Source organism: Leptodactylus fuscus, chromosome 6 (assembly GCF_031893055.1).
Source record: "Leptodactylus fuscus isolate aLepFus1 chromosome 6, aLepFus1.hap2, whole genome shotgun sequence".
NCBI lineage: Eukaryota > Metazoa > Chordata > Amphibia > Anura > Leptodactylidae > Leptodactylus > Leptodactylus fuscus.
Genome location: NC_134270.1, coordinates 89279240 through 89298228, shown reverse-complemented (window position 1 = coordinate 89298228; position 18989 = coordinate 89279240). Strand labels below are relative to the sequence as shown.

The 18989-nt window shown below is 41.6% G+C and overlaps 1 protein-coding gene across 2 annotated transcripts in view; it reads right to left on the bottom strand.

Annotated features, from left to right (window-relative positions):
- The window catches only part of SLC9A8 (solute carrier family 9 member A8), a 324107-nt gene that overhangs the window by 89374 nt on the left and 215744 nt on the right, over positions 1 to 18989 (bottom strand). For both annotated transcript variants that reach the window (XM_075276791.1, XM_075276792.1), the window contains exons 8-10: positions 9334 to 9477; positions 8927 to 9065; positions 8178 to 8283 (exon numbers count right to left, since the gene is read on the bottom strand). In XM_075276791.1, coding sequence (XP_075132892.1) covers positions 8178 to 8283; positions 8927 to 9065; positions 9334 to 9477 — 389 coding nt within the window. The remainder of the gene's footprint in view (positions 1 to 8177; positions 8284 to 8926; positions 9066 to 9333; positions 9478 to 18989) is intronic.

Genomic DNA, 18989 nt, shown 5'->3' with positions numbered 1-18989 from the left:
TAATTTACCAGGATAAAAAGTAGCCTATGTGTTAATTGAGGTTACAAACTATCTATGTGCCAAATTTAATTCAAATCTGTTCAGCCGTTTTTGCGTGAAAGAGTAACAAACATCCATACTTTCACATTTATTTATTTATTATTATTTATTTATATTTATTATTTATATTTATTTATTATTAATTTATTATTACATTTTATAATTAATTATTATTATATTAATATGATATTTATATTCTAATTTATATTTTATATAATATATATTTATATATATTTATGTATTTAGTATTTATTATATTTATTATTATAATTATGTATATTTCTTTATTATTTATTTAATTTATATATATATATTATAATAATAATATAATAATATATAATATAATATATTAGAAAAAATTATCTTTGTACTGTATTATGAAACACAAAGCAAAATCGGAACACACTGTAAATATAACAGTAGTTGATATGAGTTCCATTATGTACTCTACGCCCTATAGAAGCATGCCTTCGAAGGCTCTCTGCGCCGAAACGCGCGTCGGGGTTTGGGTGGTGGGTGCCCGTCCCTGGTGATCTGCTTATAATCCTCTCCATGGGTGAGTGGTACACTGGTTTGCTTCTCTGTACTTATAACATGCCTACTTCCTAATTTATGCTGACTATTGGACCCTTGTGGGTAATGCATGTGCTGTTCACTGTACATAGGAAGTGAGATATGCTCTAGTGATACATACAAACATGCTGACTTCCTAATATATGTTGGTTACTGATCTCTGAGGGCAATGCGTGTGCCTCTTTGTATATATAGGAAGTAAGACACATTGCAGTAGAACCTATAGACTTTGATACTACATATATATTGTTCCCCTCTTAGGGGTGAATAAATAACATTGGGATTTAAAAAGTTTATACATAGGTTCTATATAACCATAATTTATGGTAACACTCACTCATGTGGATCTTATTACATGATTTGAGGGTATATATTGCATTTTTGATGTCTTTTGTGAGGAAAATTAGCAGTATCTAAAGGGACCACTATCAGCTGTGGCATTCCATTACACCCATTTTTGTATGTGTACATTTGTTTCCTTGACATTGTCCTATTTTTGTATATGTGGTAAATTATTATAATAAAGATTTTTGATATTTTTATTAGCATCTTGTACATTTATGTCATACTTACCTTTCTTGCGGTTGTTGTTTGTACTGTATTAGCCAGAGGATATGAAATATAAAGATTGAGAGTTTTCAGTGGTTGATACCTTTTTTAATGGCTAACAAAAAATGATGACATTGCAAGTTTTCGAAATAACTTGATTCAGCCTGGTATAACAGAATATCTGAAGGCAAGCACATTTATACAGGAATACAGTGTTTGATGCACCAATGATGGAAAACAGTACACGCAAATAAACCCATACGTCCAAAGAAATGTCAGTTCACAGGAAGGGTCTCTGAGTTTTATGATTCCCTTGATCAGTGACTCGGTATCTACTTGTTGTAAAACGACATAAAACCCTGTGACTGGTTTAACCCCCCTTTCCAGTGTGTAGGTCATCATTAGCTTGTAGTCACACACACGCTGATCGTTGAACGTAGTTTCTGAAATTTCCTCTTAAAACCAGGATCTTCATATTATTGATGATATCATGATTATGATTGCAGAAGAGTTTTGGCACAGGGAGGTCAATTCTCTGCTCTCTAATCGGTGTGAGTTCGTGCTCAGTGTCTGGCCTGTCTCTCCTACATACAGGCCCCCAGGACACTTGGTACCACATTAGCTGTTCTGCAGGTGAAGGTACCTGGGATCTTGTAGTTCTGATCAGAGTTGGAGATTTTTATTTTATCTGTGGTCAGTATGTGGGGGCAGGTCTTTCACTTTTTCTGTCTACACGGAAATGTTCCTATATTAGTTGGAGGAGCTAGTGAACTGCAAATAACCATATTCCTGAGATTTGGTGGCTGTCTATAGCACAGGAGAGGGAGGTCTGGAAATATTGATTTTAGACGGTTGTCTTTTTGAAGTAGTGGATGTAATTTGCATGATTCCTCTCAGCATCTCCAGGTGTGGGTTGTATGTGACGACCAGGGGCTCCCGATTATTTTTCTGTTTGGTATTGTATTTTAATAACTCCGATCTTGGTATTCTGGTCTTTCTGGCTATTTGGTTTTCAACTGTTCTTGGATGGTAACCCTGCCTTAAGAATGTATTTTTGAGGTCACCCAAGTGTTTGTCCATATCTACAGGGGCTGAACATATGCGATGGTATCCGATAGCCTGGCTGTAGACAATGGAGTTCTTTATGTGTTTAGGATGAAAGCTATCCCATCCTAGGTAGGTAGGGGGTCAATCGGCTTCCGATACAGAGATGTCTGAACTTGGTTGTTCTGTATCTTGATGACTGTGTCCAGGAAGTTTATTTAATTGAAAGAGTAATTGAGCGTCAGGTTGATGGTGGGATGGAACTGTTGAATTGTTCATGGAAGGTTTTCAGCTGTTGTTCAGACCCAGTCCAAAGGATTAGGATATCATCAATGAAGCGATAGTAGGCCAGAGGCCTGGTGGTGCAGGTGGATAGGAAGTCACTCTCAAGCTTGGTCATGAAAAGATTAGCATACTGTGGTGCCATTTTACTCCCCATTGCGGTGCCAGTCTGCTGTAAATAGATGCAGTCACCAAAACAAAAGTAATTATGGGTGAGGATGAATTTTGTCAGTTTCACCACAGCTTCAACGTTCATACCTCGTTTTTCCATTTATAATGTTAGTAGAATACTTCACAGACAGATTTTGTCTCCTTTCCATGAAATCCACATTCTGTCCCCTCTGGTTATTGTCTAATACAGGTAAGCTGAGGTTAGGGTGGGTTCCTTCCAACAGTATAAAACATAGAGCTGCTGTGTTGAGGTCACATGAAAGATTCTCCATATCTTTGTCTGTCTATCTGAGATTGTCATATTAATATGCAGTTGCAGCAGTTCCCAAATCTGTATTTTCAACTTGTGATATATCTGGTGGTAACACAGACAGAAATTTGTTCTTAAGAATCTTTAGACTCTTAAGAAGCCACTGCTATAAATGATCTAGTGTTCAAAATATAAGTTTTAAGTTTAAGTTTCCCTGCATTAGCCAAGAACATGTCTATTCTCCAGTGAGAATATGTAAAGTAAAGTATATTACATTTATGAATGTAACAAATGCTGCCAGAAAATTAGTTGTTTCATAGTTTATGTATGCTTTAAATTGAGAACCTCGTTTACTGGCTTAATAGACATTTGCTTCTGATAAATGCAGTTTAAAAAAAAACAAAAACAACCCACTGTGTGTTACGGTTCTGTGTGCAAATATAAAAAAATAGTATTTTTAACCACGGAACCGCTAGACTGCAGGTCACTGCAGTGAGGTCCAAAAGCCTCTGGGGCGGTCATGTGTCTGAACAAGCTTCAGTACTGCGTTAGTGTGTACAGGGGTAATACACATACTCCAGTTAGTTTCACTGGAGAAAGGAGACAGTGCAGCTCCTAGTGTGAACAGGGCTGCAAAGGGAATTCACCCCAGTTAACCTCACTGGGTGAATGATGTGGGTGCAGCTTTAATGTACACTAGCCGCCAAGCAGGGTTCACTCCAGTTAACCTCACTGGGTGAGTGGTGTGTGTACAGCCCTTAATGTGGATTAGCTGTAATAGCCGCGCACCAGTAACCTTTACTGGGGGACTGTACCTGAGCTTCACTATATATATATATATATATATATATATATATATATATATATATATATATATAGTGAAGCCACACCTGCTGCAGTGCCACGGGCTGGGACAGCGTCTGTTTCACCCAAGCCCTAGTGTAGAGCTGGTAGTTCAGGTTTTACAGGTTCTACCTAAATGTTCCCAGAGTTAGAGACCAAGGTATCCCCACACAGAGGCCTAATCTGACCACCTAACATTTTCTGGAACCTAGACCTGCAGAGTCATTTCCCAGTTTGAGTTTAAGTGTGAGCATCGGGCGGCGGAAACTGAAACTATTTAACCCCTTCCCGCCGATGACATTTTTTGATTTTCATTTTTCATTTTTGACTCCCCTCTTTCTAAACCCCATAACTTTTTTATTTCTCCGCTCCCAGAGCCATATGAGGTCTTAATTTTTGCGGGACAAATTTTTCTTCATGATGCCACCATTAATTATTCTATATAATGTACTGGGAAGCAGGAAAAAAATTCAGAATGGGGTGGATTTGAAGAAAAAATGCATTTCTGCGACTTTCTTACGGGCCTTGGTTTTACGGCGTTCACTGTGCAGCCAAAATTACATGTCCTCTATATTCTGTGTTTCGGTACGGTTCCAGGGATACCAAATTTATATGGTTTTATTTACATTTTGACCCCTTAAAAAAAAAAAATCCAAAACTGTGTTAAAAATTTTTTTTTCTAAAAGTCGCCATATTCCGACGGCCGTAACTTTTTTATATGTAAGTGTACGGGGATGCATAGGGCGTCTTTTTTTGCGGGGCCGGGTGTACTTTTTAGTTCTACCATTTTCGGGAAATGTTATTGCTATGATCACTTTTTATTCAAATTTATTCAAAGGGGGTCTGATCACTAATGCAATGCATTACAATGCTAATGCATTGCAATGCATTGCAAAAAATCATCCTTTCTTTTGCAGGCTGCATAGACCAGCCTGCAAAAGAGAGGATTTGCAGACAAGCCTGGGAGCCTTGTAAAGTCTCCCGGCTGTCATGGCAATGGGACGTCGGCCCTGGAGCATGCGATCCCGGGCAAAATGGCCGCGCCCATGAGCCGCCGGGAAAATGGCACCTCTGGCGCCTTTGACCACGGCGCCGGAGGGGTTAATGCCTCCGATTGGTCCCCGGACCGATCGGAGGCGTTAGAGCCGATTGTCTACTGCTTAAAGCAGTAGACACCCGGCGGCTATGGCGGCCGCCCGGCTCCCGGGCGGTCGCCATAGTTACAGACCCAACATGTGCCGTACTATTACGGCGCATGTCGGGAAGGGGTTAAAGGGAAGTCCCCGCCCAGAAGGGCGGTGCACATGACCTCCCCGGGCATGGCGGCGCCCATGAGCCGCCGGGAAAATGGCACCTCCGGCGCCTTTGACCGCGGCGCCGGAGGGGTTAATGCCTCCGATCGGTCCGGGGACCGATCGGAGGCATTAGAGCCGGTTGTCTACTGCTTAAAGCAGTAGACACCCGGCGGCTATGGCGGCCGCCCGGCTCTCACTGTCCGACGACGAGGGCTGGACCGGCCCGCAGGTGGCGCTGTGCGCCTGAAGCTAAACCTGCGGGACCCCATCCTAACACTAGACACATTAAAACATACTGGGGCAGATTTATAAATAGTGTGTCTGATGTTTGATAAATCTGTCGTATTCTTAGACCGTCTAGACTTACTTTACATCTCCTATTAGGTTAGGTTACGCCTGAAAAATGTGCTATAATTTTAGCACATTTTTAAGCTGCGGTATTGCTACTTAGACCCCGTCCCGTTTGCAAAGTATTCAGAATAAATTATAACAGATCAGGAAAGGACCCTATCCTGTATCAAACAAAACTAAAACAGAGAAAAAGGTCCCTATAGATCAGGGGTGCCCAATACATCGATCGCGATCTACTGGTAGATCGCAAAGGACATATGGGTCGATCGTGGGATGCAGGGATCCCCCGTGTCTGCTTGTTCACAGTGCAGGCTGAGAGTCATCTACGGACACTGGCAGGCGGGGCTGCTGCAGCCCCAGCCTGCCAGTGTCCAGAGATAATGCTCAGCCTGCGCTGTGAACAAACAGACACCGGGGATCCCTGGGCGGCCACAGAACGCTGCTGTCTCCTGCTCTCATGATCCGCCACGCCCATAGACACGCCCACCCCACTCACAAGCCCGTCCGGTCCCACCCACATGCCCGCCCGGTCCCACCCACATGCCTGCCCCGCCCCCGCCTTAGTAGATCTTTTGCCTTAGTCAGCTAATAAAGTAGCTCACACGCTGAAAAAGTGTGAGCACCCCTGCTATAGATGAATTCCTATATGAAAAAAATAAAACTTAACATTTATTATAAATAACTATTAAAAAAACACCCCAGAACTATGTGAGAAAAGTGCTCGTGTGAAAAAACAAAAAAAAAGGTCAATGGACTATATACCAGACAGGACCCACATAAATGCTCTGGGATAAAGACACCCTCGAGGAAGCCTGATAGATATAAAGTTTATTAGAGGCTTCTCACAATGGTGGAATCAGTAAAAAAAAAAAAAAATCAATTGCATGTGAGATATCCAACAACAGAGGATTTGGGTTGCTGATGTAAAACAACTCCCTGCGTGAGAGGGAACTAAACAAGTAAATGTAGATAAATCAGCAATACCCAAAACCCCCTTTTCTACTTTAAATTTGATTTTGGTGACACTCTTATTTTTCACCTTAGGTCAGGGCAGACCCTCTATTGGGTATTGCTGATTTATCTACATTTACTTATTTAGTTCCCATATAGGGATTCATCTATAGAGACTTTTTTCTCTTTTTGCAAAGCAACGCTCATTTTGTCATACAAGTCATAAAACTGTCCAAAAATGCTCAGAAATATGGTGCACAGCATGTAAGGCAGTTTTGTTGCACAAATTACGTCAGCATTCTGGTGCTTTTTGCTTGATAACCTTCCCACTATGTACCTAGATACAGTTACAACTGCACTTAATTCTGGGGCCACAGAGGCTATTTCTCATTACTAGCCTCAGTAGCAAAACTTCACATTGTATTTTTGCCGAAAAATTACACATGCATTTTTATATAAATCCAGCTTAATGGGAATTAGTCTAAAATTCATCGTTGTTTCACTTTCTTATAAATGAAAACACCTGTCACTCTAGAACTGAATACAGCTATGACTGCTTTTGCAACACTGAGTGGAAGCACATTAAATGGCAACTCAGACCATTTTCATCATCTGCAGAATTGGTCTGCTTGGTCAGAAATGTGTGTGCCAAACCAGCTTAACTCCTTTTACTTGCAGTCAATTTGGTTGCAAATTTTCAAAAAGGTTTCAACATATATGACGCCATTTTAAAAACTGCACCCCTAACATTATTGAAACTTTCATTTAAAATCTTTTACCCAAGTTATATGCTATCCACAGGATGCAGATAGGGGTTCTAACTGGCCCCCAATAATCTGAATTACATGGTAGTCAGGAAGTGTGCACTACCTCATTTATTTCATTGGTGCTGCTGGAGACAGATAACAATACAGCATTTGGCACTAACAAATTTATGCACATCACCACTCCAATCAGAATGGGGAATAAAACAGCTCTACTTTCTTGATCGATGGGGGTCTAAGTGGTCAGATCCCCACCAATCGGCAAGTTCTAAACAGTTCTAAACTAATGATATCCATCCTTGAACACACGTTCCAGGTTTCAAAATGGTACTACAAGTACAAGGTACTAAATGTAATGGGCAAGGTCTTTTTTAGCAGTATTTGTTCACTTCATTGTTTGAATGCATCAGTCTTAGGTTATGTTTACATCTGCACCGGAGTCTCCATTAGAGATTTTGTTACAGTGTCCGCATGAAAATCGGTGCTAGACAAAGTCCTGGATAGAGGACTTTATCCTCCTCTGGTTTTAATTGGTCAGGTGATGCTAGTGTGAACCTAGCATTAATCTGTTCCCTCAAAAGGACACAAGTGCATGACCCAAAGACAAGTGATTTAAGGTATATAGGAGTAAAGTTACATCTTATAATTGGCACAGAATATGTGCCTGCAGACGAGAGCTGGCAGTACTATACTGTCAATACCAATATTGTAAGAGGTTCCCTTTCATAGATAACAGTTATAAGGCTTTTGCCTCTCATCAGTGAAGAGTAGGGTACTAGCTGACTCTGTGAGAGGTCTCGACATGGGTCAGAAAGGGTAGTGTCTCTAATGAGGGAGAGGCTGGGACAGGGACTTATTAGATCATGCATGTCCTTCTAAGAATTCTGAGTAATAACTATGCAAATAGGACCTCATTGATGAAAAAGAGGAATTTACACCTAGGTCCCTGTACCAGTCTCTCTCTAATGAGAGACATTACCCTTCTGATTTCATAAGAATGCATTTTCTATCCAGACTACTTCAGTTGTAAATGATTCTTAGATCAGAGCAAACACCATAACTCACCTGACAATGAAATGCCCTCAGACAGTCCATATGGAAGGTAGGCAAAAATGATCATCATTCCAAATTCCAGGGATGGCGTCTTTCGTAGGTCGAGATGCTTCAATACCTGATGTTAAGTCAAGTGGAACTGGCACTAAAATGGACAGTATAATAAAGGTAAAAATATAACATTGCATCACTCTCTTATGATAACCGGTACACGACTCAGGAGACATGCTACAATCTCGCCACCAGAGGATACAGAGATTTGGATACCATTCAGGCTGTGACCAATGATGCCTGTATACCGAAGAGGGAGGAAGTATACAATCAGGGGTTTCTTGGATTATAACAAAGGCAAAATGGGTTGTAGTCTAAGGCTGTAAAGAGGCCAAAAAGAAAGGAATTGTGACATTTGTCCCCATTATAACCTAACCTCATAATCAACTATATCAGCATCCAGTTCATTGCAGTAATCAAGCAAGATAAGTCCATTAGCTTATACAGCTAGAATAAATACAAGTTTGTCTGTATTCAGCATGCACATGCTCGGAGAATAGGGTAATGTGGATAACAGGGACCTCAAAGTCACCATCCTAGAAAAGGCTATTGCAGAGCTGTCTATTCCTCAGAAAACAAAAGAAAATAAACAAACTGGTGTATATTAAAAGAAAAGTAAAAATATTAACTAGGATAGAAAACAACAGAAACATTGTCCTGGTGAAGTGGGTGATGAAAGGAACCTATAGTCTTAGCTTGAGATAGGATACTAAGGCAGAAATAAGACCAGTCAGTGTCCCCAGTGCTGCAGAACCAAAGAACATCTTCAAGAAGTAAGCCAATGCCTGGAGGAAGGTCTGCCACCCATTTACATCTGATACATGACTTCTGTTAAGTCCTTCTGCTGTGCTGCCAATGAAACAAGACATGAGAAAAAAAAGAATAGACCATGTATGAGTACTGTATGAACAGCAGACGAGGACAGTGTATGAGGTGCAATGAACCAGTGTATGAGGGCCTTTTATGAAGAGCAGGAGCAGATTGTCTATTAGGTTTTTAAATAAAAAGCAGTAGCAGATTGTGAAAGGTTATGTATGAAGAAAATAGTCAGGCAATGCAAAAGGGGATTGCAGGTACGTAACATCATCATACGTTTATTTATGTCAGTGAAACCTACTTGGTCAGGACAATTGAGACGGCATCATTCAAGATGCTCTCTCCAAACACCAGCATGTTCAGCACAGGATCCACATTTAGAGCATTAAAAATAGCAATTGTTGCAACAGGATCCACAGCAGAGATCAATGAACCGAAAGCAAAACTGGCAGAAAAATGACAAAGCAACATATTAGTCTAGGCCCCATTGCAACACCAATCATTTACATATGATCTTCAGATCACCATTATTTCACTCTACACAGAATCAATCAGAATCACTTTATTCATTCTTTTAAAATTTAGTCAAAAACTACCTATTGAAGCAAGGTTAACAACTGTTGTGTATAGAATCTCATGGGTATAGGAGGCATTCTGCAGTCTATGCTTAGATTCCATAAATTATACAGAATATAGGAAGAAATAGCCAATGTTTAGCTTTTTGTATATGCTTGTGTTGGCATGCTATTTTGTATTTATATATTCATATTACTGTGTATATGTTGTAAGCCGATGGCTGATAAAGTGATGGAGGGAGTGTACATCTCACCCGTACTGTTCAGGTGGTTGAGATGAGGAAAAGTCCAAAAGTAGTTGTTTTCAGCAGACAATTTTTGTCTGCTGAGCATTTTGTTAAGTGCTGTGTATTGGGCTGGATTTTTAGGAATAGCAGGTAGGTTGGTAGTGGGAGGTAGTGGGCGATTTGTTGCCACCAATCCCCTCCAGTCCATGTAAATAAGACCCTGTCAGCGCCCCAACAACAAGAGGCAAAAGAGTTCCTGCAAAGAAATAGACGCAAGTTCTCTGACCTACCAGAGCGTACATACCTAATAGAGCACCCTAAGGAGACGGAACCTGGGCAGAAAGTAAACCTCAAACCCTATAGAATACAAGAAGCACGTAGGGAGGTGGTGTCAGCTGAGGTTAAACGGATGCTTCAGTTAGGTGTGATTGAGGAGTCTAAAAGTGAGTGGTCTAATCCAATTGTCTTGATATCAAAGCCTAATGGTACTTGCAGATTTTGTAATGATTTTAGAAAATTGAATGACATTTAAAAAATTGATGCTTATTCTATGCCCAGAGTAGATGAGCTTATTGAGAAGTTGGGTAATGCGAGATACATAACCACACTGGATTTTACAAAAGGTTACTGGCAAATACCTTTGTCTGAGTAAGCCAAAGAGAAAACTGCCTTTGTTGTACCAGAAGGTTCCAGTACAGGGTTATGCCATTTGGATTGCATTAAGCTCCTGCTACCTTTCAGAGGTTGATGGACCAGATCCTGCGGCCAAATCGTGACTACGCGGCAGCTTATATGGACTATGTGGTTATTCATAGCCCAGACTGGAGAAGTCACTTCTGTAAGGTACAGGCAGTACTAGACTCCATAAGTGAGGCAGTCCTTACTATTTACCCTGAGAAATGTGCATTAGGGCTAGAGGAAGCAAAGTACCTGGGCTATGTAATTGGCAAAGGGGTAATAAAGCCCCAAATCAATGAGCTGGAGGCAATACAAAATTGGCCAAGACCACTAACCAATAAACAAGTCAGGGCATTTCATGGCATTGCTGGCTACTATCGTAGTTTTGTGCCAAATTTTGCCTCTATTGCAGCTCCTCTCACTGACGTGATGAAAATTGGCAAGTCAGTGAAAATCCACTGGACACCAGAGACAGAGGAGGCATTCCAGAAGTTAAAAGAAGCTCATTGCCAGCAGCCAATCTTGATAACCCCTGACTTTAGGAAAGGGTTCTTGGTGTAGACAGATGCCTCAAATGCAGGTCTAGGAGAAGTACTGTCCCAGGTGGTCAATGGTGAGGAGCATCCAGTTATGTACCTGAGCAGGAAGCTGTCCCCTGCAGAAAAAAACTACGCCATTGTGGACAGGGAATGCTTGGCCAATAAGTGCACATTACCTCCTGGGCAGAAAATTTTAATTGATCTCTGACCATGCCCCTCTCATTTGGATGAAAATGAATAAGGAGAGAAATACCAGGGTTATCAGATGGTTTCTGTCTCTTCAGAATTTTGTTTTCAATGTGGAACATAGACCAGGGAAATTACTGATGCCCTGTCGAGAGTCCATTGTATGATGGCCACAAATGCCCAGCCCTCCTGTCTGGAGAAGAGGGGGGATATGTAAGCCAATGGCTGGTAAAGTGATGGAGGGGGTGTACATCTCACCCGGACTGCTCAGGTGGGTGAGATGAGGAAAAGTCCAAAAGTAGTTGTTCTCAGCAGACAACTTTTGTCTGCTGAGCATTTTGTTAGGTGCTGTGTATTGGGCTGGATTTTTTAGGAATAGCAGGTAGGTTGGTAGTGGGACCTGTCATTCCACCTTACTCCAATCCACACATTTTGGATACTCGTGCAGTGTCTCACCTGTTGATGGTTGCCTCGTTAGTGAGGCTTAAGTAGTCTGCTGAAAGAGCAGACTTTGGGCAGAGCTTGGCTGGTTTCTGTTGGAGCTACTCCTGACTGTTCATACTGGTACAGGTTATAGGTGAGGCAACCTACACTTTGTGTTAGTTAGAGCCTAGACGGGCAGGTATTTGTTTTGTATTTCATTTTCTGTTGCAAGTTTTTAAGAGTGAATAAAACTCTACCTTTTGATTGACATTTTTGAGTCTTTTGTGTCTGTGCCAGCCACCTAGCAACCTCAGCCCCTAACAATGTATACATATGAATTTTACTGTATATGGATGTTGGTATGGATAAAATAAGATAATCCTTTAATAGTCCCATCATGGGGAAATCAGCATGTTACAACAGCACGATTAATACAGTAATATATTACAAGAAAGAAAATATAAAAGCTCATAGCAGATAGAAAAAGATACTATGAGTCATAGCAACTAAAAAGAAAAGAAAGACTCAGGATCATTTAGTTCTCTGTGTGGAGAGGTCTACGCGTAGCTGATGATAATTATACAGCCTAACTGTGGGTTGAGAAAAAGGACCTCCAATAGCGCTCCTTCTCACACTTAGAGTGAAGCAGTCGGTCACTGACAGTACTGCCCAGTGCTGTCACGTCTCATGCTTGGGATGAGAATAGTTCTCCCAGCATTGAGCTCACCACGGACAGTATTTTTCTGTCACCCACCACTTGTACTGGGTCCTCCTAACCAGCCTGTCAAGTCTATTTCTATTCCTGGCTGCTATGCTATTCCCCTATCAGGCCACTTCGAAGAAGATGGCTCATGCTACCACAGAGTTGAAAAAAGCCCTAAGAAGTGTCCCCTGGACTCCAAAGGCCCTCAGTCTCCTGAGAAGGTAGAGCCTGCTGTGACCCTTTCTGTGCAGCGCATCCAGGTGATCAGCCCAGTCCTGCTTATTATTGAGGAACATACCCAGGTACTTATAGCTCTTAATTATCTCAAAGCTTGTCCCTGGGATGTCCACCGGTTGGGAGCACATCTCCGCAAAATAAAGTCCACCACCAACTCCTTGGTCTTCTCAGCATTAATCCTGAGGTGGTTCCGCTGACAACATTCCACAAAATCCGGGTTTAAGTCTCTGTACTCCCTGTCGTCTCAGTCTGTGATGAGGCCTACTATTGCAGAGTCATCGGAGTACTTTTGCAAGTAACAGATGAGTTGCACTCAAAGACAGCCGTGTACAGTATAAAGAGAAAAGGGGCAAGAACTGTACCTTGTGGTGCCCCTGTACTACAGATCACAGTGTCAGACACACAGACCCGGGCTCTTACTTACTGACATAGGTCGGTTTGTAAGTCAGTCTTGGATCCAGTTGAACAGGTGATGGTCCACTCTAACAAGGTCCAGCTTGTCTCTCAGTAGCCCTGGCTGAATGGTGTTAAAAGCACTGGATAAATCAATGAACATTATTCTCACAGTGTTCCCTGGTTTCTCAAAGTGAGAAAGAGTTCTGTGAAGAAGGTGGATGATGGCATCATCCATCCTAATGCCTGGGCGATCAGGAAACTGGAGGGGGTTCATGGCAGAGCTCACTAGAGATTGGAGTTGTGTCAGGACAAGTCTCTCTAGGACCTTCACCAAGTGGGATGTCAGTGCTACAGGTCTGTAGCTCTTGAGGTCCGTTGGATGAGGTGTCTTTGAAACTAGTACCACTAGAACTAGAAATATCCCATATGTGGCCTTTCTGTGCAACGTGACTCAATAACTGTCCTCAGAAATCAAAGAGCACCTTTATGGGATTTTGGGCAGCAATTTCATTAGGATAGTTTTTAGACACCATGCTGCATTTGGGAAACCCCAAGAATGACCCCATTTTGGATAATAGACCCATGACCATTTTGAATTTTCAGGATTTTAACTGAACTTCTCTGAATTTGGCCGTCAATAAAAAAATAAGAGAATTTCTATAGTTATATGTACTTTTTCATATTTTTTTCCCTTTTACCAGGGAATAAAGTAGCCCACCTTATTAAACAACTTATCCAGAGTACAGTGATGCCTCATTTGTGGTCAAAAACTGCTGTTTGGGCACAGAGAAGAGCTCAGAAGAGAAGGAGCGTTATTTACCTTTTGGAGCTTTGATTTTCCTGGAATGGTTTATAGGTGCTATGTTGCATTTGCAGAGGCCTGGAGGTACCACAACCATTATTATTATTATTATTGTTTATTTATATAGCACCATTAATTCCATGGTGCTTTACATTTGGGAAAACCCAAAAAGTGCCCCCATTTTGGAAACTAGACTCCTTAAGGAATTCATCTAGGAGTACAGTGAGCATTTTGACCCCATAAGCTTTTGTAAATGGAACTACACAGCAGATGGTACAGAAGGAGAATTGCTATTTTCAAATGTTTTATGCTATTTCAGTGCCTAATATATTGTCCCCAGCATGGGCCACCAGAGATATAGACCCCAAAAATTGTAATGTGGGTTCTCTTGGATATGGCAACACTCTACATGTTGCTGTTGTTTGATGTCTGAGCACACAGCAGGGCTCAGAATGGAAAAGAACCATGGATTTGGCAGTATATCTCCACTAAGTAATGTACGTAAGGTCCCTGAGGTACCAGTATAGTGCAGAATGCAAAGTAGTGACCCCATTTTATTCATATATTCATCTGGGGTTACAGTAAGTATTTTGACCAAAAAGGCTTTTACAAATGGTACTGCACAGCAAAGGGTACAGAAGGAGAATTGCAATTTTTGAATCACAATTTTGATGATAAACAATAAAAATTGCAATTTTTCCAGATATATCCTTTCAGTGCCTGATATGTTATTCCCAACCTGTGTCAGCAGAAATACACACTCCAAAAACTGGTAAGCGGGTATCCCATGCACAACAGCTTTTGGAGCGTTCATCTCTGATACAAGTTGAGCGCAACATATTACGTACTGAAATGATGTTTCCCTGGAAAAATTGTCATTTTCATCTATCATAATCAGCTGGATAAGGGATAATAAGTAGAGATGAGCGAGTAGTGAAATATTTGATATTCGTTTCGAGTAGACCCTCAATATTCGACCGAATATCGAATCCCATTATAGTCTATGGGGGAAAAAATGCTCGTTTCAGGGGAAACCACAATTCCATTAAGCAGAATCACCAAGACCACAATGACACCTCAGCAAATTTTGCCAACACCTCTGGAATGTAACTGGGACAGCAGGGGAAGCATGCCTGGGTGCATCTAACACGCCCAAGTCCCAGTATTACCCCAATATCACTGCCTATCAACTAGACACTTTCCACACTCAATAGAACCTCTATGAAAGTGGAAAAATACTTGGAAACCTTCTTTCCTCTACATTACTATGGACAGAAACAAATTTATAGCTAAAGAAACATTAGCCGGCACCCCTTTAAATCACGTTGCCCATGACAACCACAGATGGCATAAGCAATGGAAAACCAACAGCCCCCACCCTTAACTGTTATTGTTTATGTGTGTGTGATGTGGTGAGACCTCCAAAAATTACTTTTCTGGCCCTTCATGTGAGCCCTTCCAAATTAAGTTAGAGGCCCTTAAGCTGAACCATACAAAAATTTACTTTTCAGGCCCTTGGGGTGAGCCCTTCCAAACTTAGCTTCAGGCCCATGATGAGTTGAGCCTTGTACCAGCAGAGTTTTAAGCCCTTGAAGTCAGTTGAGCCATGCACCAGCAGAGTATGAGGCCCTTGAAGTGAGTTGAGCCTTGTACCAGCAGAGTTTTAGGCCCTTTGGGTCAGTTGAGCCTTTATCCAGCAGTGTTTTAGCTTTTGGCCCTATGGGTGAGTTGAGCCTTTAACCAGCAGAGTTTTAGTTTTTGGCCCTTTGGGTGAGTTGAACCTTTTACCAGCAGAGTTTTTGGCCCTTTGGGTGAATTCAGCCTTTAACCAGCAGTGTTTTTGGCCCTTTGGGTGTATTGAGCCTTTTAACCAGCAGTGTTTTTGGCCCTTGGGGTGAGTTGAGCCTTGCACCAGCAGTGTTTTCGTTTTTGGCCGTTGGGGTGAGTTGAGCCTTGCACCAGCAGTGTTTTAGTTATTGGCCCTTTGGGTGAATTTAGCCTTTAACCAACAGTGTTTTGGGCCCTTTGGGTGAGTTGAACCTTTTACCAGCAGAGTTTTTGGCCCTTTGGGTGAATTCAGCCTTTAACCAGCAGTGTTTTTGGCCCTTTGGGTGTATTGAGCCTTTTAACCAGCAGTGTTTTTGGCCCTTGGGGTGAGTTGAGCCTTGCACCAGCAGTGTTTTCGTTTTTGGCCGTTGGGGTGAGTTGAGCCTTGCACCAGCAGTGTTTTAGTTATTGGCCCTTTGGGTGAATTTAGCCTTTAACCAACAGTGTTTTGGGCCCTTGGGGTGAGTTGAGCCTTTAACCAGTTTAAATTTTTGGCCCTTGGGGTGAGCCGTAAAAAATTAGTTTTCAGGCCCTTGGGGTGAGACCTAAAAATTATTTTTCAGGCCCTTGGGGTGAGCCCTAAAGAATTATTTTTAAAGCCCTTGGGTGAGCCTTAATGGGGTGATTTTAAATGTTTTTCAATGGTGATGGTGATGGAGGAGGACGAGGAACTTGTCAGCTGGCACAGAAACATGGAACTGTGTCTCGTCATTAGCACTGAGGACAGGACATGCACCACTGGACTTGCAGGTCCACAACCACTACAAATAAATATATAAAAAGTTTCCACTGAGTGCCAGAAATATCCTTCTTCAGGTCCACAACCACTACATCGCCAGGAGAGGTAGACTGTTGGGTAGTAACATGCCTGGAGGTAGTGGCCGACTGGCTGGTGCAAATGCCGCTGGAAGTAATATCCACTATACACTGTAACACCGGTTCCTGGTGCTAAGGGCCTCGTCAGCGTGGTACCCTGCACCCTGCTTGACGTTATGGATGAGTGCACTGCTGGCTTCCCCTTTCCAGTAGCCATTTGATCGGCAGTAGCTCGACTGCGGCCTGGATCCCAAGCTGGATTTCCACGTCCCCGTCATCTTCCCTTTGTGCTACCCTGACACATTTTCAGATGTGTACAAGTGTTTTGTTTAAAGTATACACTTGGAGGGTATATTGAGCGTATATCCACTACCCTATATACCGGATGACAGTATACAGTTTCTTCTCACCCCCTATGGGAAAGGTATATAAGTGTGTACAAGTGGTAGGGAATTTGAGCCCTAAAAAGGGCTTTTGAGAAATTTTGGCAGGTTGAGTGTATATACTGGAGGTAAATATACTCTTCCTGAAGTTTAGCTCTGAAATGAGCTGTTGATTTTCAGTTTTCCTGCCTAGCAGAAGCGAAAATCACTATCTGACCCTCACAACGATGTCTCTCCCTATCTCACCAAACTGAATCTGACACGAATATGGCTGACACTATTCTTATAAATCCTAGGTCACCTGATTTAGCCAGTCAATGACTTTTTCCTATTTTTTTTCGATGCCTACGTTTTCTTGCTTCCTGTCCCACCTTCCTTGCACAGTTATTGGTGCAAAAAAGCACCAGGGAACGTGGGAGGGGATACAAATTTTTACTGTGTTTACTGCGTGGTATTTGATCGAAATAGAATATGTCGAATACCGTAATATTCGATCGAATACCTACTCTATCGAACGGTATTCACTCATCTCTAATAATAAGTTATAGCATCACCTAGGGGTTAAAAATGCTCACTATACCCCTGGATAAATTCCTTAAGGGGTGTAGTTTCCAAAATGGGGTCACATGTAAGGGGATTTCACTTTAATGGCATTTGAGAAGCTCTGCAATAGTGTCATAATATACAAAAACCAAACCATCTAAATCTGTGCTTCAAAGACCAAATAGCGTTCCTTCTCTTTTGTGCCCGGCTGTGACCAAATATCAGTTTATACCCACATAAGACATTATGTACGTTATCCTGGGTACACCAGTGTTGTACATGTGGGCATAAACTGCAGTTTGGGCACATCAGAGCGCAGAAGTGCAGGAGTGTTGTGGGGCTTTTTGGAGCGCAGATTTAGATATTTGGTAACTGGACACCATGTCATGTTTGCAGAGCCTGTAAGAGGCCAGAAAAGTGGATTCCCCTAGGGAGTGACCCCATTTAAAAAAAACTGCACCCCTCAAAGAACTTATCGAGGAGTGTAGTGAGAATTAGCATCCCAGACGTGACTGTACAGGGGATGGTGAAGAGTGAATATATAAGCTGTGAAGAGTGAATATATAAGCTGTGAAGACTGCATTGGAAACAGCAAATTCCTTTTTTCCCCAGTAGCTCCTATTATTTGGGGGAGGGGGGGGGGGCACTGCTGGTACATTTTTCCTTGTAAACTGTAACACTGCTTTGTACCCTGATATACGCTTGAACCTCTTATACATTCCCTTCCTGCCGCAGCCAGATTTGTTCTAATGATTTGGCGATTTTGGGTTTTTTTTTGTTTTCACATTATTCAAGCTATATTTTTTTATTTTTGTGGTGATGTAGCCATCTGAGTGCTTGTATTTTTGTGGGATTTGATGCATTTTGTAATGACACCATTTTTGGATGCCTATAACTTATTGCTTATTTTTTTTTTAACTCTTTCTTGGTGGATAAACCCCCCTACCCCAATCAATTCTGGCATTGCATTTTACTATTTTTCTGCACACCATACAACATGTTACCTTTATTCTGCGGGTCGGTACGATTACGGTGATTCCTCAATTAGGGTGCGTTCACACAATGTAAAATGGAGCGCAAGCTGGCACCTGTACGTGTGTCAGCATTTTGCGCGCTCAAAAAGATCCCATTGATCACGCTCCATTTTACATCGTGAGAACGCACCCTTATAGTGTTTTTTCATGCGTTAGTAATTTTGCAGAACAAAAACCCATTTGGGGACATAAATCAATGATTTTTGCATCACCATCTACTGAGATGCGTAACATTTTTATTTTTCGGTTGACAGAGTTGCTTATTTTTAGCGGGACAATCTGTGCTTTTTATTGGTAGCGTTTTGGGGCTACATGTGACATTTTGATCACTATAGCATATTTTGTAAGGTGTGAGATGGCAAAAAATTATTACTTCTGTCGTTTTTTTTTTCGTATTTTTAATTTTTTCCATCGTTTACTGTATAGGTGAAATAATGTTTCAGTTTTATTGTACAGGTGGTATGGACGCGGCAATACCACATATGCATTGCTTTTTTTTAATATCTAGGTTTTTTTTATATGTAACTTGATATAGGAAAAGGGAATTTTGGGGCTTTATTCATTTATTTCATACACTTTATTAATTTT